This window comes from Jaculus jaculus, chromosome 6 (genome assembly GCF_020740685.1).
Source record: "Jaculus jaculus isolate mJacJac1 chromosome 6, mJacJac1.mat.Y.cur, whole genome shotgun sequence".
Classification (NCBI taxonomy): domain Eukaryota; kingdom Metazoa; phylum Chordata; class Mammalia; order Rodentia; family Dipodidae; genus Jaculus; species Jaculus jaculus.
In genome coordinates, this window is record NC_059107.1 from 80,222,543 (window position 1) to 80,249,168 (window position 26,626).

The following is a 26,626-nucleotide window of genomic DNA, read 5'->3' on the forward strand; positions in this document are numbered from 1 at the left end:
CATGGTCCACAGTCTCAATGGCAAAAGCACAGCTCTAGTCACTCTGAGAGCATTACCATTACATAATGCCCCTGCCTTGTTGTCAAAAGAGCTAGGGCATACAAATACAATCTTAAAAAAAATCACTGTTTTGAAGAAGAATTTAAAAAGCTTTAGAGGACTGGAAAGATGGTTCTGTGGTTAAAGATGCCTGCTTACAAAACCTGATGGCCTGGGTTTGATTTCCCAGTACCCACATAAAGCCAGATAGATGTACACAGTAGTGCATGCATCTGGATTTCATTTTCAGTGGCAATAGACATCCTCTCATTCTCATTCTCATTCTCATTCTCATTCTCATTCTCATTCCCATTCCCCCTATCCTTCCCCCTCTCCCTCTCCTTACAAATAAACAGTAAAAATATAAAAATAAAACACTTTTTAAAAGCTTTAGAACAGTTCTTAAAGAAGTTTATATAGTTTTGAAAAAATCTGACTCAAGTAAATATAACAAAAAAAAAAAAAAAAAAAAAAAGACCACATATACCCTTCAGGTCTTGAGGATGAGTGAATCCCAGCAGTATCAATAGGAAGACACCACTCAGATGGGCAGGTCAGAATCAACAGGCAATGAAGCAAGCAGAGAACTTCCAGAACAGAAGGAGAAGCAGCAGGCAGAAGTCTTAGCAGGTAAACTGTAAGCCAGTATCAGAGATTTCACGAAGTTCTATTCTGCTTCATATCACAATTTTGATGATGGACTGGTTAAGGTGTTTGCCTACAAAGTCTCACAACCTAGGTTTGATTTCTCAGTACCCAGGTAAAGCCAGGTGCTACACAAGGTGGAGCATGCGTCCGGAGTTCATTTGCAGTGGCTACAGGCCCTGGTGCACCCATACTCATTCTCTCTCTTTCTGTTTCTGTCTCTGTCTCTCTCCTTTCTCAAATATACAATAAATAAATATTTTAAAAATTATAACCCCAAATACTACAAAAAGATCTCATATGAATTAATTACTGTCCTGGGTACCAGGGAGCTAGTTGTTAATAAAATAAAGACTGCTTATATAGAAAGGTCTGTGGCAAGTATCCTGTGAATACAAGTGTTTTGTTGTTGGTGTTAGTTCAAGGGAAAGTTCAATGATGAACTAAGCAGTAAACAAAGGCTGTAACTAAGGTTCCAGGAACAACAGAACAGTACAAATTATTGGAACTGTGATATAAGACAAGGCCAGTTCAGTATCTAGAAACAAGCCAGGACTGAAGAGCCAGAAATAAAGGTTTAGATCATTCAGCAAAAAAAGTTTATGCCTGGACTAAGTACAAGATATTAAATTGGTAAAAAAAAAAAAAAAAAAGAAGAAGAAGAAGAATAAAAATGCTAATTTTCTGAGGCCCTGTCTAGATGCAGGATAATAATGAGAAATCTGCCAGTAACATATGGCCTAACTTCAAAAGATAGAGACAAAGCCGGGCGTGGTGGCGCACGCCTTTAATCCCAGCACTCGGGAGGCAGAGGTAGGAGGATCGCCATGAGTTCGAGGCCACCCTGAGACTACATGGTGAATTCCAGGTCAGCCTGGGCTAGAGTGAGAACCTACCTCAAAACCTCCCCCACCCAAAAAAAAAAAAAAAAAAGATACAGACAGAGGGGCAAGCAGACAAAGAAATCTGGAGTGATATGTGCAACGGTGATATTTGAAGTAAAAAACAATCTGATAGCAATGAAAGAGAGAACCGGAGAAAACCTAAGACAAAGCAAAGGGCATAATAGAAAGCTACTGTGATGATATCTAGGAGAGCCCCAACTTTCTAATTCTTATTTTCTGGTGATCTCAAATGCTCGTTCATTATCTGTACAGTAAGAATAATATAGGTTTAATTAGAAGACTCAGATAATACAAGAATACATTTTAATGTGTGAGAAACCAAGGGCCATGCAAAAGTTATCTATATAAGTAGTTAGAAGACTGTAGCATTAAACAGTAAAGACCACAGCTAGTGTGAAGGTAGTGTGAATGGCTAGCATAGGGTGAGAAGAAATGTATGGAAGATAAAACAATGGTAAGACAGAAGCTACAGCACTTGGTTGCTAGGAGCACATGAGAAAGAGCAAAATGTATGAAAACATAAGAATCAGAAAATATGATGTATCGAGAGATGAAAAACTTACAACACTAAATTCTGAAAAAAAAACTTGACAATATCAAATAAAAACATTGTAGTACTAGATCACATGATGGCAAAAATTCTCTCAAGTAAATTCAATTTTATTTTGTCATGATATTTTCAAATATCAAAGACAATGGCAATTTAGATTTCACTTGTTTCCTCTATTTCTGTGTTATGAAGCAGATAAGGAATGACAGTATGTGAGCTGACTACTGTGTGACAGCAGAAGCACAGTTATAAGAGGATGTTTTATATCATTTACAGTGGAGTGGACAAGGATAAGGCATTCCTTCCTTTATATTGTCACCCGCACAGCTCTAGAATGGCTCTAGCCAACAGTCCTAATGACTCTGCATGACTGTGAGATCACCCTGAAAGGAACATGGAACGTTTGCTCTTTGTAATGGTAATATATTACTAGGCCATATCATTATAACACTTTGTACTTATTCAAGCATTAAATAATTTAGAGCTAAATCAGGGTAATGGCAAAGGGAATGAGAAAGTGAAATAAAAGGTAGTGACAATACACCTTACCATGAATATGGAATAACGTGTTCCACCACTTCCTGTCCTTCTTCTGAGCAACGTCTCTGACTTCAGGGAGTAACAGCTAGTTACAGAAAAGCATGCAGAGAACATAGGCTCTGTGTGGCCTAATCTGAACCTGGTCAGATACACATAAGTAAGTTTTATTTATATGTTTATTTTCAAGCAGAGAGAGATACAGAGATGAGAGACAGGTGTGCCAGGGCTTCCCGCCACTGCAAATAAACTCTAGATGCATGTACGACTTTCTGCAGCTGGCTTTATGTAGGTACTGGGGAATCAAATCATTAAGGTCATTAAGCTTTGCAGGCAAGCACCTTAACTACTGAGCCATCTTTTTAGTCCTATATTAGTAAGTTTTGAGAGCTGCCCAGTTAGCAGGTCTGTAGAAATGATCCACATAGCTGATGTGACATGTTAAGTGATTAAAAGCAACAGCACATATTATTCAGTATCTTCCAACAATGAAATCACCTCTTCTCTTAGTTGAGCAATCAAGGTATGAAAACAACACAGTGAGCCGGGCGTGGTGGCGCACGCCTTTAATCCCAGCACTCGGGAGGCAGAGGTAGGAGGATTGCCGTGAGTTCAAGGCCACCCTGAGACTCCATAGTGAATTCCAGGTCAGCCTGGACAAGAGTGAGACCCTACCTCGAAAAACCAAAAAAAAAAAGAAAAGAAAAGAAAACAACACAGTGTTTCTATAAATTGTTGATCTATAAATCCCATAATCTATTAATCCCAATGTGTGGTATCTGATCATGGTACCCTACTCAGATACAGAGGAATATTTGAGCCAGGCATGGTGGCACACACCTTTAATTCCAGCACTTGGGAAGCAGAGGTAATGGGTCACTGTGAGTTCAAGGCCACCCTGAGACTACATAGTAAATTCCAGGTGAGCCTGAGCTAACACAAGACCCTACCTTGAAAACCAAAACAAACAAACAAACAAAAACAACCAGAGGAATATCTGAGACATACAAAGAAACTATAGAAGCAACAAAATTACAAAATGAAGTCATTTAATTCAGAATATTCCTTTATGAGGACTTAGTGAAAGGGGCATAGGAGAGGAATATAAGAGAAGGTAATAGGAGGAGATTATGATCAAACTGCATTATGTACATGTGTGGTGCTTTGAATGTGAATGTGTGTCCCCCACCCACAGCCTCAGGTACTTTTTAGTAAGATTAAGCCTCCTACTTAAATTCTAAGCAGAAGGCTAGAAGAGGTGTCACTGGTCGTGGATCCTGGAGTTCTGGTTGCAGTGGCTAGAGGCCCTGTGCACCCATTCTTTCTCTCTGTATCTCCCTTTTTCTTTCTCTCTCCCTCTCTCTCTTTCAAATAAATAAATTAAAAAAATAAAAATAAATTAATGTCACTTTTACATTAGGGAAACCAACACAGCAGTCCAAGTAAAAAGGAATGAGATCTGCAATCTCAGGTCAATGGGCAGTGGACAAACTCCAGGTCAAGACACACAGACGCAGACTAGGTGACAAACAGCTAAGGAAACAAAATGCTCTGAACTGAACTGAGGTGGACAGTGACAGCAATGCCAGTGACTGGCAAGGAAGAGAGGATGGTAATGGACCTGAATTCTGTTTACCATCAATGGCTTGGAAAAATATTTTGGGCAAATGTTCACAGTATTCTGGATATAGATGAAAAGGTAAAATTAAATATTAATATATCTTTTTTCTGAAAAGCATTCTCAGAACCAAAACATTCAACAACACACTCTAGGTGAGGAATGCTATCCTTCATCCTGGGAATCCAGGAAATAATCATTCATAGAACCAGTGCTGATCAGGAAAACTAAAAAGTTACCAGCAATTGTAGGAGACAGCATGGCTCTTAAAAAGGGAAATTAATGTCCTTTTTAAGCAATAAAGGCTGGTCAGTTAAGTTACTCTTTAATATACTAGAAAAATTTTAAGTTACACTCTAAAGGGGCAATATACAGCAACAGAAAAGTATCTATATTCTAATCACAACAAATGTAGGGAAAAAATACAAACAGATAATATATGAATATAGACTAAAAAGAAATGTAGAGAAATTAAAATTATAAGTATATAGAGCAGTGAACAGCAATTGGCTACTTTCCTCATTTATTCCATGATAGTTTTCCTAATGTAATTACATCATTTCAATAGCAGGAAAAAACTGACTAAAAATAACTTCCTGATGAAAATAAAAGCTGATTTAGAGATCATTAGACTAGACCTTCAACACATTATTTCCTGAACTAGCCTCTTTTAAAATGCCCTCAACAAATCTTCACATAGTTCTATGAGAATCTCATTGCCCCTCAGCTCCAGATACCAAAGAAAAAGAATATAGAAGTAAATATATAATAAGTGTATTAGCATTACTTCTGGTCCAATTAGTTTAATCCTTACAGTATTCCTGAATCCACTCCACACTTTAGTGGCTTGTTGCCAAGGCTGAATACACAGGGAAAGCATTAGCAAGTTTCAAGAATCAGTCAGGTACAAACCAACTAAGAAAGCACATTCACATTTTTATCAACTAATTTTGCCCCTACTCTCATATTAAGTGAAACAACTAGTGAAAAGAATGTAACTCAAAACTATTAATATGGAAGTAACTTCACAAAGACACTAAAACCCATGTCAATGGAAAACCTGTCTGGAAAAAGAATTAAATGGTGGATTCTACAAACTATAATAGGAGACTTTGGTACAGTATAGCACAATGACATGTGGTTTACATACAGAAAGTAAACTGCAAGCTGGGAACACAGGCATGGTGTTTGCAAATATTTACATACATTGTTGTACCATTCATAGTGATATTCCTAGGTAGTAGTAGGCATTCAAAACCAGACAGTATGCTTTTAAAGCACTTTAAAAATTCAAGTTATGGGTTACACATTACAAAATGACTAGGCCCAGTTTAGAATATAACTAACATGCTCATAGCCGGGTAGATCAGCTTCACCTCCAACAGTACTACTTATGTCTATGTCAAAAACTTTTTCTGGGCTAGAGATGGCTCAGTGGCTAAGGAGCCTGCCTACAAAGTCTAATGACCAGAGTTCTATTCCCCAGTACCCACATAAGCGCAATGCACAAAAATTGGTGCATGCATCTGGAGTTTGTTTACAATGGATGAAAGCCCTGGAGGGCTCATTTTGTCTGTCTGTCTGTCTGTCTGTCTGTCCCTCTCTCTCTCTCTCTCTCTCCTTGTAAATGAATAAATTAAAAAAAAAAAAACTTTTTCCAAGAGCTTTACCTTGTTGTATCATTTTTGAGTCTTTCCTGAATCCACTGAGGTAAGTGAACTTCCTAGCAATAGCTAAGAGTTAGCATGGCTGGGCTGCAGAGATGGCTTAGCGGTTAAGTGCTTGCCTGTGAAGCCTAAGGACGCTGGTTCAAGGCTCGATTCCCCAGTACCCATGTTAGCCAGATGCACAAGGGGGCACACACGTCTGGAGTTCTTTTGCAGTGGCTGGAGGCCCTGGCATGCCCATTCTGCCTCTCTCTCTCTATCTGCCTCTTTCTCTCTCTCTCTGTCACTCTCAAATAAATAAATTAAAATGAACAAAAAAAATTTTTTAAGTTAGCATGGCTAAGAGTCCAGACTAAAACAGTTGTCTGACCATCCAGCACTCGTGCTGCAGTATCACTTCATCTTCAGTAACAGGCTTTATATTTTTAATTACAATATTTCCACAGTTTTATAAGTACACAGTGGAATGCAACAGTTTTGGAATAAATGAATGAATTTTGATCCAAAACTTAAATAAGATTAGAACAAATACTACTTAAGTGATGTCCTGTGCCTCATTAGTACACATGTGATCAACATACCACACAAAATAATTAACTGTGGCTCAGCTCTCTCTAAAGCCACTTGTTCCTAACAGAAAAAGACATTGTAGCTTTGTCAAAAGGAAATATGACTGTCTACTCTGAAAAAAAATGTATACAAAACTTCTTCATTACAGTCACAAAATACTGTTATGTCTGGTGATAGACATCACTTTCCAAAGTTGAGAATGGCAAATCCAAGAGTGAGGAATAACCTTGATCTGTCTGACTTTTCTTTAAGCCTGTCTGAGCCCATGATCTTTAACTTCCCACAACCATATTTAAACATTTTTTTTAGTTCTTTACTCTTACTGAAGAAGCAAATGGAGATGAACAGTCACTGACTCTGAGTTTAAATTCTGTTAATAAAACCTCTGGAATAGTTCCAGAGAGGAAGAATGTGTGTGTGTGTGTGTGTGTGTGTGTGTGTGTGTGTGTGTGTGTGTGTGTTTCTGTGTGAGTATGGGTACACAGGTAACACACCACATATATGGAGATCAGATGACAATTTTGGGGTGACAGTCCTCACCTTTGAGAAAGTGTCCTATCTTGGCTTCCCTCTTCCCCATCAGTGAGTTGGGATTACAAAAAACACCATGGCTTCTGGCTTTTGGCATAGGTTACAGTTTGTTACTCAGGCTTGAGCACCAAGGGCTTTACCCACTGAGCCACCTCCCTAGCCCTATGCATTATCATTTATTTTCCTCTGAAATAAGGATAGGAAAGGCTGAGATGTATTTAAAAGCTTCTGACCTACATATTTAGTGAAATCATCTGCCAAAAGTCTTCTTCTTAAAGTAGTCATATGTATATATCCATTTCTCCTTTCAGGTTCTTGTAAACAAGTCTTCCCCCACCCAGAATATATTGCTACCTCTCCTGTATTGAGATTATTGGAATGTGCTATAATTCTTTAGTATATTGGAGATATTTGTTTAAAGGAGGTGTCAAGAACTAACGTAAGGACATAAAGGTTAGCCACATATTCCAGGCCTAAAGTTCTGAGGTTTGGAAAAAATAAAAAATTGAAAGCCAGGCACATGCCTTTAATCCCAGCACTCAGGAGGCAGAGGTAGGAGGATCACCATAAATTCAAGGCCACCCTGAGACTACATAGTAAGTTCCAGGTCAGCCTGGGCTAGAGTGAGACCCTACATTGAAACACAAACAAACAACAACAACAATATATATATATATGATTAAGTCATATTTATTTATATGGTTGTTAAAGTATCACTATGTAAATACTGAAAACACACTATATTTTATAACTCAATTCTGCTTATTTCTTCATATTTTAATACATCAGAATGTCTATTCCTATAGTGTTTCTTTACCTCTGTGATGTCTTTATTAGATTATTTTGCAAGTCCTACAAATAAGGCATTCATAAAGCAAAAATAATGAACAATAAAAGTGAGAGAAATCGTCTAACTGCCAAAGTAAACTTTTTAAATTAATGCGCAAGGAAATAAAACTAGTTTTTTTTTAAATCAGATGGTGTATGTTCTATTCCTTACTTAGATGCTCACAAGAAAAAAAAAATGAAGTTCAAGAAAATTCAGAAGACTGGACCTGATAATTCCTTCTACATCCATGGACCTCAACTGTCAACTATCTCAAAGAAAGGCCCTTGACCAGTACGTGCTTTTCAGTTTTAAAATCTATTTTGCAAAAAATTCTAGTAGTATTAAAATTATGTTTAATATAATTTTAGTAATAAATGAGAAAGGAATTTCAAATAATTCTGAAGCATTCAGAAAGATTATGTAATAATCAGTGGGCTGTGAAAATTGTCCCTTTGACTGGGTTGCCATTTTCTTGGGAAAAAAAAAAGGTGGATGCATCGGATACTCACTCAGTCCTCTAGAAGTATTTATTTATTTGTAAGCAGAAAGAGATAGAGAGAAGAGAGAGAGAATGGTCACATCAGGGCCTCTAGTCACTGCAAACAAAGTCCAGATGCATGCACCACTTTGCACACATGGCTTTACCTGGGTACTGAGGAATCAAACTCAGGTCATTAGGCTTTGTAGACAAGTGCCTTAACCACTGAGCCTTCTCCCTAGCCCCCTCTAAAAAGTTTAAACAGTTAATCTACAGGGAAACCAAGATGAGAGGATCCATATTTTCCCTAGTCCAGAGAGAAATGTTTAAAATAGTAACAAACAAATGTATTGTATATGAATTAAATCACTTTAGTGGTATATCATATATGGAGACTGTCTTTAATCTGGCAAACATTTTTATTCATGTGTTTGCCTTCCTAACCTGAAGCTCAGACGATGTCAGATCCTGAATGATTTTGACAGGAAAAATTAGTTCCAGGTCAGAGTCTAAAAAGTGTGTTGTAATGTATTAGGAAAGGCCACACACAATAATGAACATTCCAAGTCAACATTTTGAGGAGAAAATAATAAGAATCGGAAAATGGGGGGCAGATTAAGGTGTTCACTGCCAAGATGGTTTTGTTTTCATGGCTTCACTAAACAGGAATTTCAAGTGCATCACTCAGTATCCCATAATTATGCATCAAAATATGAACCAATTAGCAGGAAAGATGGCAACGAACTCAAATGACAGTAATAATTAAACATGAAACATGAAATGCCATGCCATTTCAAATAATATACTACTGACACACTTTTTACACTTACTAAACCACATCTGAAGAATCAATTCATGTTTTGTAATAGAAAAATTTTTGCTAACTTTTAATTCATGAAACGTGCTCTTCCGTCTCTTCTCTCTCATTTCTATTATTTTCTCAGGCCAAAATAAAGACATACAAGTCATATATGGTACATTATATATGATATGAAATAAGCAATGTCCTCTTAATGTACAGATTTTATAGTTTAATTTTTCTTTGAAGTACATTTGGAACCAGAACATACCATTTTAATACTTTTTTTAAATATATGAACTTTTAAAATAAAAAACTCAATTATAACAATTCTCTTTAAGTTTTAGTTTGTGTTTGTTTTTTGTGCTTGTTCTAACACATTTTATGCATTTAAGTCTCATATACTAGGCATAAGTTCTGTGAGAGCAACGACTATGTGCATTATTCATGCTGGCAGGCAAGTGTCCAGCTCAGAGTAAAAACTAAGTAAATAGTCATTCCATGAAAGAAGGAATAAGCAAATTATCATCTGCTTTCATAAAATACATGTTATCTAGAATTCTTACTGATCTACATTTTCTAAACATTAAATTGATTCAAAAGAACTTACTTCAAATACATATTTTATGTTCCATGTAGAAAGACATTTATCACATTGGAATCATTAAGTGAAATGTTTCATAACACCTAGAAATATGTTTGAACATAGATATTTGAAACTTGAGTTCCAAATCTGATGTCTAGTGGCTAAGAAACCCTGAAAAAGTCACCTAGGTTGCAATTCATTTTACTCTTATACAATAAAGACAATATGCATTCAAACAGTTCAGGATTTTAAGTAGGAGGGTAAGTAAAATATTACTCATTTGTATTATAACCAGAAGGAAAAAAAGTAACAGCTTAAATGTTTCTTCTTCAGTAACACAAAGTTTATGTCCATTACTGTAAAGACACATTTGCAGTGCCACAACAGTCCCTTCCTGTCAATTCAGAGGCATCATTGGTGCCATTTGTGCCAATAACAATAAAAGTAACATTTAACAAGCAGGCCGTGGTAGCGCACACCTTTAATTCCAGCACTCGGGAGGCAGAGGTAGGAGGATCGCCATGACTTTGAGGCCACCCTGAGACTACATAGTGAGTTCCAAGTCAGCCTGGACTAGAGACCCTACGTTGAAAAAAACAAAGTACCACTCAACAGATAGCACACACAAAATGTTTGAAGCTGCCACCTTAGCACAGGGGAAGCAGAGCAGAGTAGAAGGAGATCACATTGTAAATCACTACCAGTAACACACTTACAACTGAGCTTCTGTCTATCTACTCAGCCCCTAGGTCTGCTAAGCAATGTCACATCATAAAAGTGCTTTAGTAAGGTGAAAACACAGCAAACATAAACACAAATTTTCCCATATTGCACACTAATCCAAACATATATATATGGCAAGGATATATATGGCGTGCCAAAGCCAAGCAAAGACATGACATGAAACACAATGGTCTATTCATTATCTCCATTGTTACTCTGCCCTCACCATGCTTTGTAAGCTCAAGTTCTGAAAAGGAAAAAAATAACAAACTTAGTTCAACATACAGAAAGAAGGAAAGAGAAAAGCATAGGTCATTGCATAATAGCTTAGATGTAGAACTCAAAATGTTTAACTGATTTTACTATCTCCAATTAAGAGATTAGTTCAATTCAGTATACTTAATATGGATAGCATATTCACTATACTTCACTGTTCTGTTGTCTTTTTGTAAACCACATCGATCTCGGCCACAATTTTATGAAATAAATCAACTACCATATAAACTACACAATCAGTATTTTTGTACTTCTGTACCTTGAAGGAAAAAAATTAAATCACATTTTACATTTATATATGTTCATGTAGGTAAGCATGCTCATTTGTATGAATAACCACTCTACAAATAAAGGCCCACTATTTGGCATTTCATGTGTGTGTGTGGGTGGGTGGGTGAGTGTGTAAGGGTACAGTTCTTGTATGGTTCTTGTATAACTTCTTTACATGTAAATTATAGAGCAGCTCCTACCTGTAAACATAGAATGTAAACCATGTATGTACTTCTAAAGATTCTACTGGCCACACTTTTATATAGAAAAAATAGATGAAGCTTATTTTAATAGTCAAATAGACTATTCAGTGACATCAAAATATTATTTCAACATGCAAACAATAGACTGTTAAGATAATTGTTTTCATTTTTTTCAGACTTTTTAAAATCCAATGTATGTATCATATATACTAACAGGGCATACCAATTCTGACACAAAATTTTTATTGGAAATATATTACCATTTATATTTCATGAATTTTACAGTAGAAAAAGTAGAGCCACATAATTAAGATGTCACAAGCATACATAGAAGTTGCTGGCAAATGAATTAAGAAAAACTTTTAAATTTAAACTAAACATTTAGTTCCTCAGTAGTATTAATGGTATCTCAGGTGTTCATTAGCCTTAAGGGACTGGAAAGTAAGGCCGTCTTCCAAATCCGTATCTACCTCAATGAAAGATAATCTTGAGACACCTCTCTCTGCCAAAATGCATCTTCAGAAATTGTATAAAAAATGTTTTTCCTAAGTGAGAATCTTTTCCCCAAAACTTTGTGCATATTGTCACCAGCTTTAATATCTGTGTCCAATAAAACACAATCATCTTGAGAATGCTTTGTGTCTTTACACAAATAGAGCCAACTATCTATTGCCTGTTATTCCATTATGCATTGGAGGGACAGACAGGTCAAATGGCTCTGTTAGTTTTGTGTAGATATAAAGCTTGTGTTGATTTATTTACCCTACTGAAACTTGCCTCAACCTAGAGGAGAGGACTGGAGAATACTAGAAAGATGAGGAGAAAATAGTTTAGTTAATCTGAGGTGATGTTTTAGTTGATTTAAGTTTAGGCCCTTTTCTGAGCTCTTGATCTTTTCAAGCAAGGTCAAGAGATGAATAACCTGCCAAAGCCATTCATTCCTAATGGAGCTGGACAGTTTCAGGAAGAAGTGTTTGTGAAGCATGGTCCTGTTTCTCACCTGCACAGGTCCCATGGTTAAGAACTTGGGTTGGGTAACCCACACAGAGTTCACAGTTAAGAACTTGGCATATAAAATTAAGCTGTCCAGATAAGAACCCTGGTTATTTCATTTGTTACCAATTTAACTTTGGGCAGTTTACTTAATCCCTCTGTTCCCCACCGGAAGAAGGTCACAATAGTAATAGAATATAAGCCACAGATTGCTGTAGGAGATTGAGATTTTAACATAACATGAAACATCTCAACGCACAGTCTGCTCTGGTACATGGCATATGTGCCACATTTATTACTAATATTAGCTCAGAAATCAGGATAACACATATAGGACATATGTTTAATAAATATTTGTTATAAATGAACAACATGACTAGACACTATAAACATTGAAACAGTAATGACCATACGCTATTTCTTGTATAAAATAAGTTCAAACCTGAGAATATACTTAGTGAAAAAGTCCCCAATGTCACCAAAACGAATCTTCACGATGTGGGAAACTAAACTCTGATAAAGCTTTTATAACAGAGCATGCGGGGCTCATATCTATAATCGCAACACTCGGGGGCCTGACACAGGAGGATTGCCCAGGAAGTTGGAGGTCAGCCAAAAAGAAGCAAGTATCTTGCCCAAAAATCAAAACTCAAACCCTCACTCATTCACCTGAAAAGTGCCAGCATGCATACCAAAATCAAATAGAAGTTATTCATTGCTCACAATAAGTTTAGGGATATTCGTGACTCTGTTCACCTTCACTGGAAGTAAGATCAAATTTAAAATAATGGTCAACAAACTATCTTATGCTACTCTAAAAAAATTCACCCATAAAAATCTCTAAAAATATTTTACCTCACAAGTAAGTTTTCACATTTTATGTTTTTGAATTCACCATTCCGAATCAGATCACCTAACACAGTGCTTCTTGTCTTGTTATTCCTTCCCCTGATGCAGTTATCAATTCATATTTTAAGGCAAAAAGAAAGTTAATAATAGGAAAAACAAGCTAATCTAGGAATTGGTAAATAGCTCGAGAATGACCGAAAAGGTGGGATTAAAATTTCCAAGTCTGGGGCTGGAGAGATGGTATAGCAGTTAAGCGCTTGCCTGTGAATCCTAAGGACCCCAGTTCAAGGCTTGATCCCCCAGGACCCACGTTAGCCAGATGCACAAGGGGGCACAGGAATCTGGAGTTCATTTACAGAGGCTGGAAGCTCTGACTAGCCCACGTTCGCTCGCTCGCTCTCTCGCTCCCTCCCTCCCTCGGTCGCTCTCAAATAAATAAATAAACAAACAAACAAACAATAATTTGAAAAAAAAAATCCAAGTCTGGGGACTAAGGAAATGGCTCAGAGGTTACGGCACTTTCCTGAGAGGCCTAAGGACCTGGGTTCAATTCCCCAGGACCCACGTAAGCCAGATGCATAAGGGGGCACACGTGTCTGGAGTTCATATGCAGTGGCTAGAGGCCCTGGTGATCCCACTCTGTCTCTCTTTCTCTCTCATAAATAAATAATTTTTTTTTTTAATTTCCAGGTCTTATTACAGGATAGTCAAAAGGGTCATAAAACTGTCACCTCCATTCGATAGTAATTTCCTCATCTGTAAACTAGGAGAATCAAAAAATCTTTCAAATTTTTTCTGTTCTTTAAACTGATTAAAGATAATAAAGCATATGAAATTCCCATATCTGTATCTAATCAAGAACTGCTACAAAAAAAAAAGACATCACAAAATAACTACAGAAATGCTTACATGATATAATTTTTAAAACAATTTTTGATGAAGATCACAAAATGGAAGATTTCTTGGAGGCCAAGGTAATTTTATAATCCCTAAAGCACAACTAAAGAGAAATGAACTGGCAGGAGCGGCAGGCTGTGGAAGCCATGGACTGGATGAAGGCTTCATTAATGTTTCAGTGTGATGATGCTGCAGTTTTCCATGAGCAACTGTCAGTTCTTCCTTCATGAAATGCATCACAACAGTCTAAACAGCCCTGGGTGTTCGTGCCTCCGGTAGAACCAGAACAGACTTTGCATGTATCATCTATCTAGTGATTTCACTAGCTGCCAGGCTTGAATGGTCGGGACTGTTACACTGTATCCCTGCTCTGGCTCTGGGGATGAAGGACCAGTGGCTCCCACGCCCTCCCGGGGCTTCGGCAGCCGGGCCACCGGTGGGTTTTTCCGGTCACAGCACGCGGGTCTCCGCCCCCAGCGCCCCGCACAGGCTCGGGAGGCCGGGCCGGGCGGTACACGCTGTCCGTCAGCCCGCGGCTTTGTCTGGGCACGGGGCCCGGGCCGGGGTCCCCGAGAGCGCACCGGGGCGGCTCCTCGGCTTTCCCGAACCCCGCGCCGCAGCTCCCGCCACCCGCACAGGCCCCTGCCTCAGTTTCCTCCAACGCGCCCGCAGCCCGGCTCACCTGACGGCCACCCGCACGGAGCTCTCGTCCGCGGCGCCCCACATGCTGGCGGCCCGAGGCGGCGACAGGGGCGACGGCGCGGCGCGGCGGGGGCGTCGGGCTCACCGCCGCGCTGCAGCCATGCGGGCACGAGCGAGCGCGGCCGGGACTCGCTCGCCGGCGACCGCGCGTCCCAGTCTCCGTGCCCGTCCTCGTCCTGCTCCTCCCGCTCCGCCGCGGGGCCGGGGCCGGGGCGGGCCGGGCCGGGCTGGCGTACGCGCCCAGCCCCCTGCGCCCTGCGTCAGCGCCGCGCCCGCCTCCGGCTCCTCCTCCTCCTCCTCCTGCGCCCCGGCGGCGCCCGTGTCCTCTCCTGCGTCCCCGGCGGCGCCCGTGTCCTCTCCTGCGTCCCCGGCGGTGCTCAGCCCGGACTCTGCCCAGGCCCTGCGCTTGCCCTCCCGCAGCCTGGCTCCCCACCGGTCGCCCCCAGGCCAGCGCGGATGGGCGTGGAAGTGATTCGCTTAACCTCCTCTGTGCGTTTCTGTGCAACCATTTGTCCTCTGGTCAATGAACCTGCCCCTGGTATTGCCAATTGTTCCCTCCAAGCGAATTTTCTTTCCCTGCTGGCCCCTCGAAGGGCGCCTCCGAGCCCACAAGTCTGTCAACATTGCCCATTGTGCCTCCACATGCCTTTAGAGAGCTAGGGAAACAGCCTTTATCATCCTGGCCACAGAATTTTCTTTTGTGGACTGCTCCATACATTTCTATAAACATGTGGGTTCATACAAAAGAGTGTAATCGATTAAATGTCACTATCCAAATAAAGGCACTGCCCAGGTATATACAATCTAAATCACGACGCTTCCCGTCGTCCTACTGGAGGAAATTCAGATCAGAGAACAGAGGACGCAGTGCACTTTGGTTTGAAACCTGATAGAAGGCCCTTAGATAAATTTTTATGGATAGTTTTACATTTATTCTGTTCCTCAATCTCTCTAGCCCTCAGTGGTTACAGACAGCATACATGCAACATAAAGAAGGTAGCAAATTCTGAATGCCAAAGCGGTGGCGAAGTCTCCTGTGGCTGCCCTCTGGAGAGCCTCCACAGCTTGGGTGTTGACCCAACGACACAATGAGATGTGTGGCAGCGCCACATCTGGCTGGATCTGCTTTGGCCCCTGGTTCCTTGGATTAATAAAATCTGCAAAGAAGGCAAGAACCGCAGTGTATATTTATCAAGAAAGCTAGAAAGAAATGGGTATGGTTCAAGATCTTTGAAAAGTGCTCCTCTTAGGGCTGGGAAGTCATCTCTGTGGCTAAAGGTGCTTGCTTGCAAAGCCTACCAGCCTGGGTTCAGTTCCCCAGTACCCATGTACAGCCAGACGTGCAAAGTGGTGCATGTATCTGGGGTTCAATTCGTTTGCAGTGTCAGGAGGCCCTCGTGTTCCTTGGTTCCCACTTTCTTTTTCTCTTACTTTTTCACATATAAATAACAACATTTTTTCCAAAAGTGTTCATTTTAAATAGCACAAGGGCCAGTCATGATGATAATAAAATAGAGAATACCAGTCCCTTCTAGGGTGTTCTCAGCACTGCCTGGGTGGCCAGGTTGAAATTAAAACCTTGTGTTGTCAGACTTTTGGTTCATTTGCATGCTTGTTACTTTTCAAGTGAAAAAGAAAAATCAGATCTTTATGTGGAAACTCGTTAGTTTCAAACATCAGCAATTCATTCAAGACAATATTTACTTACCATGCAAAACAGTCAAAATATGTCTCACACCAACTTCAGTTCCAAGCCACCAGGTTTAAACTTCTAGAGGCCCAAACATTAGCACCAATGATAGCTGTGGCTTTTGGTTCATATTATGTGTGCTTTAGGGAGAGATCGTGTAAAAATTGAATATCTAAAATATTGAAAAAATTTAAAGTGATGACCTATTTTCTATTTTTTTCTGATTTCTCCACAGCTACTCTATACACCTTCTTGTGGTCCATCCAATTAATTATCTTAATTTGAAGTAAGTTCCAAAGACATAGCTTCTACTATGAAAATGGTTTAAATCCTACTCTTTCAGTCACTTAGTCACTAAGTATTTAGTAAGTGGCTGCTATGTATAAACAATGAAATGATGCTGAGTGTTACTGACACAATTCCAAGACCTACAGGGACCTTGCTGTTCACTTCTGGGACTTGGAAAATCGTAAGTACAATAATGGAAGTCATGAGAGCAGTTTGATAAATTCTCCTGGAAGGTTAAGAAGTTCTTCAGCTCAGGATAGTTGCTGTGATTCCACCCTCTCCTTCATGTTTGCAGGATGAAATGAATCATTTATGCCATTCTCAGGCCTGAAACTTTCCAGTGTATACCTAACACAAATAAGGTAATTCTAGACCTTAACGTCTTTCACAGTCTATCTCCCTCCCTACTCTGTCTTTGCCTTAACCACTACTTTTTGGTCATACTGGTCTTCTAGTTTGGAAACACAGATATTTCTTGACTGTCCAGGTCTTTAGACTAGCTATTCCCTTTATCTGGAATGTTCTTTCCTTATATCTTTCCATAATTGACTTCTTTTGGACATTTAGATATCACTGTAACTATAGTTTCCTCAGAGAAGACCCTCCTGACCACTCAGTTGAAAGTAGCTCCTCCCAATAAGGGCTAGCTACAGATTTGCACTACCTACTTAGGGTAAAATGGTAATGTGCAAATGATAATCTTGTTTGAAAAGCCCAATAAAATGTTACTTAATGAATAAGAACACAAAACTTTTTTGCCTCTAAGCTGTCTTGTTAATGAAATTTTCATTTGCCAGTTAACTTAATTGTCTTTGCCATTCATCATTATATGGTACAATGCCAACTGTAAATATGATAGTTTAGTTATCACATATGTGAAATCACAAAAATTATAGTTTCCATTTGTAAGTGCACATATAAATATGTGTTTTATTCAATCTGAAGTGAACAGTAGAACATGGCACAAAACTAAATAGTTTTTATATCGATGTGCTTTTCTAGTAGTAGTCAGAATATGTGTGCCTTGTACTCTTACTTGCTTTGAAACTCCACATGGAGGTCACCCCAAATTCTGTGCTTATGAAGGATCTCAAATACTAAGAATGAGGTATCAAGGGCTGGAGAAATGGCTCAGTGGATAAAGCACTCACACTCAAGCTGGAGTATCCAAGTTCAATCCCCAGACCTCATATGAAAGCAGGAACTGAGGGGCTTTTGTGATCCCAGCATGCTAACACTGGTGTTGAAATGAGAGACAACAACAGAAGAATTTCCCTGAAGCTCATAATCTCATGGCAATCACAGCAAAGAAGAGTAGGGTACCAATCCTGAGCAACAAATCCTTCCTCAAATGAGGTGAACAGTCCAGGAGAACCCAAAACTTGTCCTCTGACCTTGACACTTGATGCCACAGCACATGTATGCCTACGCTCACACAAGAATACATACACATAAATTTTTGAAAATTTAAAGAAAATAATTAGTCAGCAAGAAACAGAGGGCATGGACATTACAAATATGTAATATTCTTCTTAGCCATGTGCACCAGTATTTTACCAGGTCTTACTACAGCTCACACAACAAAACATAAGTCTAAAGACAAAATTAAGAATCACAAGAAAGTGGCCAAAGAGCAAAAATTGGAGCCTTCAAGCAGCAGGGTTTGATGTGACTGAATTTATCACTTGCCCTTGGAACTGGTGCCATGCCCACATATTCACTATCACATCATGATTTTATTTTTAGCCTTTATTTCTTGGCGATATTTAGTTAGTTTTGCTATTTATTTTCCTCCTCTGTTTTAATAGAAACTTCAGGACAGAAAGAATAATTAATATTTTATTTACAAATAACAGTTTTTAATAGAGTAGATGCTGGTAAATATTAGCTGGATGACTGTATGACTAAAAAAGATATGAAGTTTTTCTAAGTCTTAGCTTCCTCTTAGGTAATATATTTTCTAGCTTGCATGGCTACTTGGGACATTGAAAGAGCTTTTTCTAGCTTTGCTAGCTCCCCATAAGTACAAGATAGACTGAAAGCTAAATTTATTATGAATATCTTTGTGAATACAAATTTTTTAATTAATAAAGAACTGGACTTGGGAGAAATAAGCAGCCCAGCCTATGCACCCTGGTTCACACAGACCTAGAAGGTCCAAGTGTGGTGGACACAGGTAGTCAAACCTATGGATGAAGATTGGCAGAAAGCAAGGCATGGCACCAAACCCTCAAGGGGAACAACAGCCAACACTACCAGTGGAAGGAAGACCCTGGCACCAGACTCACCTACCTGACCCACACCAAAGAACTCCAAGCAATATGACATCATCTTCTATCTTTGAGATCCACCTGGGGTAATACAAAAGGGCCTATACAGCTCAGTATAATCAGCATGACCAATGAGAAAGAGGTGAGCACTGCAATCACTAGTGGAGTGGCTAGTAGGAGCTCCCACAGAGGAAAAAAATACATAGGAAGGAATTAAATCTGAATCAGATGCAAAAATCACAACAATGAAGCACAAAAAGTATGAGAGATCAATTCATCTCAACCCAGTCCCAGCCCCTAACCACCCAATAACAGAAGCCATAACCAACCAGATAGGTGTCAGAGAAAGAATTCAGAATCCTACTTCTAAAAAGATCAGTGTGGGCTGGAGAGATGGCTTAGCGGTTAAGCGCTTGCCTGTGAAACCTAAGGACCCCAGTTTGAGGCTCAGTTCCCCAGGACCCACGTTAGCCAGATGCACAAGGGGGCGCACGTGTCTGGATTTCGTTTGCAGTGGCTGGAGGCCCTGGAGCGCCCATTCTCTCTCTCTCTCCCTTTCTCTCTCTCTCTCTCTCTCTCTCTCTCTCTCTCTCTCTCTCTCTCTCTCTCTCTCTCTCTCTTCCTCCTCCTCCTCTCTCTGTCACTCTCAAATAAATAAAAATAAAAACACATAGAAGACTTGAACAACTAGATGAATGATTTGAGGAAATCCATTCAAGACAGTCTCCAAATGTATAAAACTGTAAGCAAATTGGAAGGAAAAGTCCAAAACATGAAGGATAAATTCACTGAGATAATTGAAACACAGAAAAGGAATAAAACAGGAACCCTACAGATGAAATACACAAACACCCAATTCAAAGCCACAACAAACAGCATTAATAAGCCAGATCATGCAGAAGACTGAAATTCAGAGATGGAAGACAAATTGAGACAATAGTTCACACAGGCACATATAAAGGAAAACCATAAAGGCATGCGATCATTTCCAAGAAGTTTAGGATACATTTAAAAGACTAAACCTTAGAAATTACAGAGCAGAAGGAACTGGGATAACATGGAGAGGATTTGATGGCTTATTCAATGAAATCAGACAAAACTTCCCAAACCTAGAGAGAGAAGTCACCATGCAAATACAGGAGTCATTTAAACCTCAACACACATAACCAGACAAGAACCTCTCCATGACACATCATAGTCAAGATGTCAAAAACATAAAGAAACAATACTAAAAACTGTGAGGGGAAAAACACTAACTCACAATGGCAAGAAAATCAGAATAACATCAAATCTTTCCTCAACAATCCTAAGAAACAGAAAAACATGGAATGTTTCAAACCCTGAAAGTAAACAATTTGCAAACAAGAAATAAGAATATTCCAACACAAATTAAGGCAATCCATGACAACCAAACTACCACCACAGAAAATTCTTACAGGAATACTGTATAGAGGAAAAAGAGAATCCGTCTCATGCAAGCAAACATGTATAAGAAAAGCCATGAAAAAGTTCAGGGGGGACAGAGCTGGGTGTGGTAGCACATGCCTTTAATCCCAGTACTCAGGAGGCAGAGGTAGGAGGATCACCATGAGTTCAAGGCCACCCTGACCTAGAATTCACTATGTAGCCTCAGGGTGGCCTTGAACTCATGGAACAAACAGAGACACACAGACTAATGGAATTGAATACAGGACACAGAAATAAACCCACAGGTATGGTCACCTAATTTTCAACAATGACATCAAAAACTGAAAGAAAAAAAAAAACCCTATTTAACAGATGGTGCTGGTAAAACTAGGTATCTACCTGCATAAGAATAAAATTAAATCCACAATTCTCACCCTTTACACAGATAAATTTAAAATGAATCAAAGATCTTTATATAAAGGCAGAAATGTTGAAAATACCAGAGGAAAACATAGGCAATACACTGCTGATAGTTCCCTATACTCCATTAGCACAGGAAATAGACCCAAGAGTCAACAAATGGGATCTTATGAAATTAAAGTTTCTTCACAGCAAAGGAAACTATCAGCAGAATGAAAAGCCTAGGGAGAAGATCTTTGTCAGCGAGGTTGACACCTAGAATATATAAGGAACTTCAAAAACTAAACACCAAGAAAAAAAAAAAAAACCTTGCCAATCAATAAATGGGCTAATGAAATAAATAGACAGTTCTTAAAAGAAGAAGCACAAATGGCCAATAGATACATTTATTTAAAAAAAAAAAAAGGTTAACATTGGGCTGGAGAGATGGTTTAGTGGTTAAGGCATTTGCCTGTGAAGCCTAAGGACCCCAGTCCAATGGCCCAGGACTCACATAAACCAGATGCACAAGGGGGCACATGTATCTGGAGTTAGTTTGAATTAGCTAGAGACCCTGGTGTGTCCATTCTCTCTCTCTCTCTCCCTCTCTCTCTCTCTCCCTCTCTCCTCCCCCCCCCAATAATTTTTTTTTTTTTTAATGTTTGATATCCTTAGCCTACAGGGGAATAACAGTTTAATGCCACATGGAGATTTCATCTCACTCTAGTCAGAATGGCTAGCATGTAGAAAAGTAATGACAACAAATGCTGGGGAGGTTGTGGGGAAAGGGGAGCTCTCAGTTATCATTGCTAGGAATGTAATTTGGTGTTACCACTATGGAAGTCAGTGTGGAAGTTTCTCAAAAAGCTACCCTATTACTCCACTATACCACTCCTAGGTATATACACAAAGGACTCTTTATCCTCTCATAGAGATACTTACACATCCATGTTTTTCTCTGCTCTATTCACAATTGCTAGGAAATCAAATCAATCTAAATGTCCACCAACTGATGAGTGAAAATATGGTACATGTACACAATGGAGTTTTACTCAGATATAAATTAGAAAAATTAAGTTATGAAATTAATAGGAAATTGGATGATGGAATTGGAAAGAATTATATTAAGTGAGGTAACTCAAGAGAGAGACAAAAAAATGCATGTTTTCTCTTATCTGTGGTTCACAACTTTTAATGTTTGTAATTATGTAAATAAGGGAATGTGAGAGGGAGTATGGGCTGTGATTCAAATCTGGAAACCATAAGAGGGGGAACAAGAGGTGATGGGTAGGTGAGGATGAAAAGAGGAAACATGTAGTATAAAAGCAGAAAGAAGGCTAAGTTGGGGTGGAGCAGGGCACAAGAGGAGGGGGGGAGATAAAAAACATTTGTTTGAAAACACAATAATGAAACCTAAAACTTTGTATGCTAATAATAAGATGTAAAAAACTTATTTCTTGCAATATCAGAGGCTGAGAAGTCCAAAAACAAAGTCCCAGCATCTAAAGAGAGCCTTCTGAGTCATTAAAGATGAGTCCTGCTGCAACAGCTACCCCTGTCTACAGCCCAGAAATGCACTGCCGCACACCCTGAGCAGCCCAAGCAAAGCTGTACAATGCCAAGCTGCATTAGGACAGCAGCCTCACTGCACTTCTCCCTCTAGGCCATCCACTCTGTTGTTCTGGATTCCACATTATAATCAGTCATTAAAAGTTATTCAACTCTTCCTTTTTGCTGCTGGCAAAAAGAATTTTTTTCCAAGTTCTGATTGTAACTAGATATGCAAACAACTGGCTTTATAAAAAGCATGCCTAGACAACCATCTCTCCAGAATCTTTTGGAAAACAAAAATCTTTAGGAAGATACTCTTTAATGCCACAATCAAAAATGTTAGCTTTTCTACAGTAGATTGTTGTTGCCTTATGTATTTTCCTCACCAGTAACAATGTGCACTGTGCTAAGTGTCCAACATACATTGCTCTTCTTAGTGGAAATAAGATATAATGTTTATCTCTAAACTGCTATATGAGGGAAAAGAAGGTGAACGACTTTTATCTGTAAAAATCATATCTATGGGCTGGAGAGATGGCTTAGCGGTTAAGCGCTTGCCTGTGAAACCTAAGGACCCCGGTTCAAGGATCAATTCCTCAGGACCACGTTAGCCAGATGCACAAGGGGGCACATGCATCTGGAGTTCGTTTGCAGTGGCTGGAGGCCCTGGCATGCCCATTCTCCCTCTCACTCTCTCTCTCTGCCTCTTTGTCTGTCACTTTCAAATAAATAAAGAAACATGAAACAAAAAAAAATTTTTTAAAATCATATCTATATTTCAGGTCAGAACTTAAAAAAATAACTTTCTACAATCTTTAATTTATTTCACTCCTCCTTTGAACTACAAAAAGGACTTTTCCTTGGGCCAAATCTCCATCGTGCTTTGTTTATATCTTTGTTATGTTAATGACCGTCTTCTAACTTGGCACGTGGTTTGTCAATTCCTAAAGGACAAAATTTGTAGAACACTTTAAGAGGGCAGCCAGTACTGATTTGTTAAAGTAAATCAGTGGTTACCACAACAAGGACAGGTATAATTTGATTTCAACACAAAACAAGTGTTCATGTTATATACTTGCTTAGTAGTTTTCGTTCTTAGAAAGACCATTTCAAGAAGGTTGTATTCAAACTACAAAGGAAATTGGCCTACCTGACAATCTGTAACCAGGAAAATGTAAGCAATGGTACTGCTCCTATAATTTCAGAGATGAAAGACATGTTACAATTTTAGTTCACCATCATTCATTTCCATTCAGTTCACTATCACTCAGGTAAGGAGAGAGTTGAGGCCATCAGCAGCCCCTGATTCTTCAGCCTGTGTGCATATGTGCAGCCTCTCTGTCCACGTGTTTGTCACTCCAGTAAAAGAGTTAAATTAAAATTGGTTATCAATGTGGGTTACAAGCAATAAAGCTTTTTTCCTGGTGGGTAGTCAGGGACTGACCCACATGGATGCCACCTTGGTTTCACTGGCAAGACAAGAACTGGCATCTGATCCAATCTCATCCAAGATGGCTACAAACGTCAACTCCAGTGACACCCTCCCATTTTTCCTCAATTTTTTCTGGGCTTAGCACACACCTGTGTACTAGCTTTCCCTTTCTCATTTTAAAATATTTTATTTATTTATTAGAAAAAGAGAGAATGGGTGCATCATGGCCTAATAGCCACTGCAAATGAACTCCAGATGCATGTACCACCTTGTGCATCTGGCTTTACGTGGATACTGGAGAATCAAACCTGGAACATTTGGCTTTGTAGACAAGCACCTTAACCACTAAGCCATCTCTCCAGCCCCTGAGTCAGCTTCTTAAGGCCACCAACCAATCAGGTCTCTTCTTATACACCTGGTTCTGATAATGAGGCTCATCCTCATTGGATGTTTGATCCATGTAAATGGGCCTAAGCTGCATGTGAGCCCTCTCCAGCTGCTGGGTAAACTCTTGGTTCTTTCCCTATGTAAGGGGATATCTTTAGTCGATCTTCCCACTTCTCAACAAAGGGGAGAATTTATTTTTGCCTAGTAGTGCCCCTATTTTGTTCTGGGTGCCTTTCTGCTTGCTTTCCATGTGTGTAAGCCCCTTCCACATAGGCTTCTTAATGTGAGGGAGATTTTCTAAGTGTCAGCTCTGCACTTCCCAGCCAGAAGTTTCTTTCGGCTTGGGATTTCCTGCTTTGCTTTCCCTCCTAATTCTCCCTAAAATAAATGTCATAATTCATAATTTACCCTCCTCTGAATTTATGTTTTCAATTCTTTTATAACTTGCACAAGGACCTAAAGTTGGGGTTTACTCACCTGGGGTCTCCTGCATTTTTCTGGGTATCTAATCCCTCCCAGAAATTCAACCTCTCATCATTATCTTTCCTCCCTGACCAAAGCTCTTGTATCTTCTTTTGATACTTTCACTACAAAATTTACTCTTTTTATTTAGCTTACATACAATGCAAGTGTTTACATTATGAAGAATGTATGCTTAAAAGTAACAGTAAGATTAGTTTGAATTCTTACAGTAGCAATTTACCTTACATTAAAGCAGTTTACTAATATTTTTGTTACCTATTTGTGGCGGTTTGGTTTAGGTGTCCCCCATAAGTTTATGTGTTCTGAAAGCTAGGTCCTCAGCTGGTGGCAATTTGGGAAATGAAGCCTCCTGGAGGCAGTGTATTGTTGGGGGCTGGCTTATAGGTGTAAGAGCCAACTTCCCCTTGCCAGTGTTTGGCACACTTTTGTGATGCTGTTGTCCACTTGATTTTGGTCAGGTGGTGATGTCAACCTCTTTATGCCATCCTTTTCCCCTGCCATTGTGGAGCTTACCCTCGACTCTGGAAGCCAAAATAAATCCTTTCATCCTACAAGCTGCTCTTGGTTGGATGTTTTCTGCCAGCAAAATCAAGGTGACTGCAATACTATTATTTTTGAGAGAGGATCTCACATAGCCCAGGCTAATTTCAAGCTAGCTATGCAGCCAAGGATAGTTTTGATCCTCCTTCCTCCACTTTCCATGGGTGATAATGAAAGGCCCAAGAATTCAGAAGCCCAGAAATACTATCACACTCCAAAGGGGCCCCTGCATACCTCAAACTCCAGGCTTTACTCTCTGTTGGAAGCAAGTAAAGAATCCCTCTTCTCATTATATCAGAGCCCGCTCCTAATATAAAACTAGGTAAAAAGGGCATGAGATAGCCCTCAAGGATGGAAAATGAGTAATGAAGTGAACCACTTATTTGGTTTCTGTAAATAGCCTGCACCATAAGACTTAATAGCCCACACTGTAAGCCTTAGTAGCCTGCACCATAAGCTGTAGCAGCCTGCCTCAGACCACCAAGGTCATAGGAGGCTGATACCACACTCTGCTACCCCCACCCAAGGACCTGCACAAATGCTGACCTTCCAGGTCATAGGAGACTGATACCACACTCTGCTACTCCCACCCAAGGACCTGCGCAAATGCTGACCACCAAGGTCATAGGAGACTGATTGGTCCACGAGGGGCTTGAACAAATTAAACTAATTGACTTAGAAACTATGGAGTGGCACAAACTGACTGGCTCGCACCCCGCGGGCTCCTGATATTAAAAAAAAATGACTGGTCTAATGCACAGGCTTTGTTAGAAACCCTATAAAAACTGTCCCGTTCCTGCATTTGGGGCTCTGCAGTCCTCTACCCCTGTGCGGTGTACGACTGTGGGCCCCAGCGCGCTTGGAATAAAATCCTCTTGCAGTTTGCATCAAGACCGCTTCTCCTGAGTGATTTGGGGTGTCGCCATATCCGGGCAGAGCGTGGGGTTCCCATCTTGGGGTTCCTTCAATAACTAATTTTTAATGATTCTTGACATCACTGAAAAATGAAACATGTATGTGTGTGCGTGTGCTTTCTGCACACTTTTTTATCTGTTTATTTTGAATATTGATGAGAGTGATTTCTGGGTGGAAAATAAGATTTGAAGTCTCTTATTTTTTCTCATTTTGTAATAGTTTAAATAAAATATCACTCATAGCCTCATGTGTTTGGATTGCTTCGGTCCCCAGCTAGTGGTAATTTGGGCAATAGACCCTTCTTCCTGCAGGAGGTGTTTCACTTGAGACTGATTAGCCCAGTTCCAAGCCCTGTACTGAGGCTACTTCCATGTAGATATGTTACAGTTTTCTGCGCATGCCATGCTGTTCCTGTTCCTGCCGTGATGAAACTTCCCCTCTCCCCAAGACTGTAAGCTGTAATAAAACCCTGTTCTTCTTTCTACAAGCTGCTTCTGCTCTGGTGTTTTCTCCCGGCCATGAGAAGGTAATGAGGTAACTACAGCACATTTTTCCTCTTTTTTTTTTTCTTTATATTACTGGAGGTATGTAAATTAC

At 39.6% G+C, this 26,626-nt stretch overlaps 1 protein-coding gene across 12 annotated transcripts in view; it reads right to left on the reverse strand.

Annotated features, from left to right (window-relative positions):
- The window catches only part of Kif21a (kinesin family member 21A), a 166,437-nt gene extending 151,714 nt beyond the window's left edge, over window positions 1-14,723 (reverse strand). For all 12 annotated transcript variants that reach the window (XM_004662178.3, XM_045151552.1, XM_045151555.1 and 9 more), the window contains exon 1: window positions 14,648-14,723. In XM_004662178.3, the coding sequence (XP_004662235.2) occupies window positions 14,648-14,691 (44 nt within the window). In that variant the 5' untranslated portion in view covers window positions 14,692-14,723. The remainder of the gene's footprint in view (window positions 1-14,647) is intronic.
- Window positions 14,724-26,626: the final 11,903 nt, after the last annotated feature.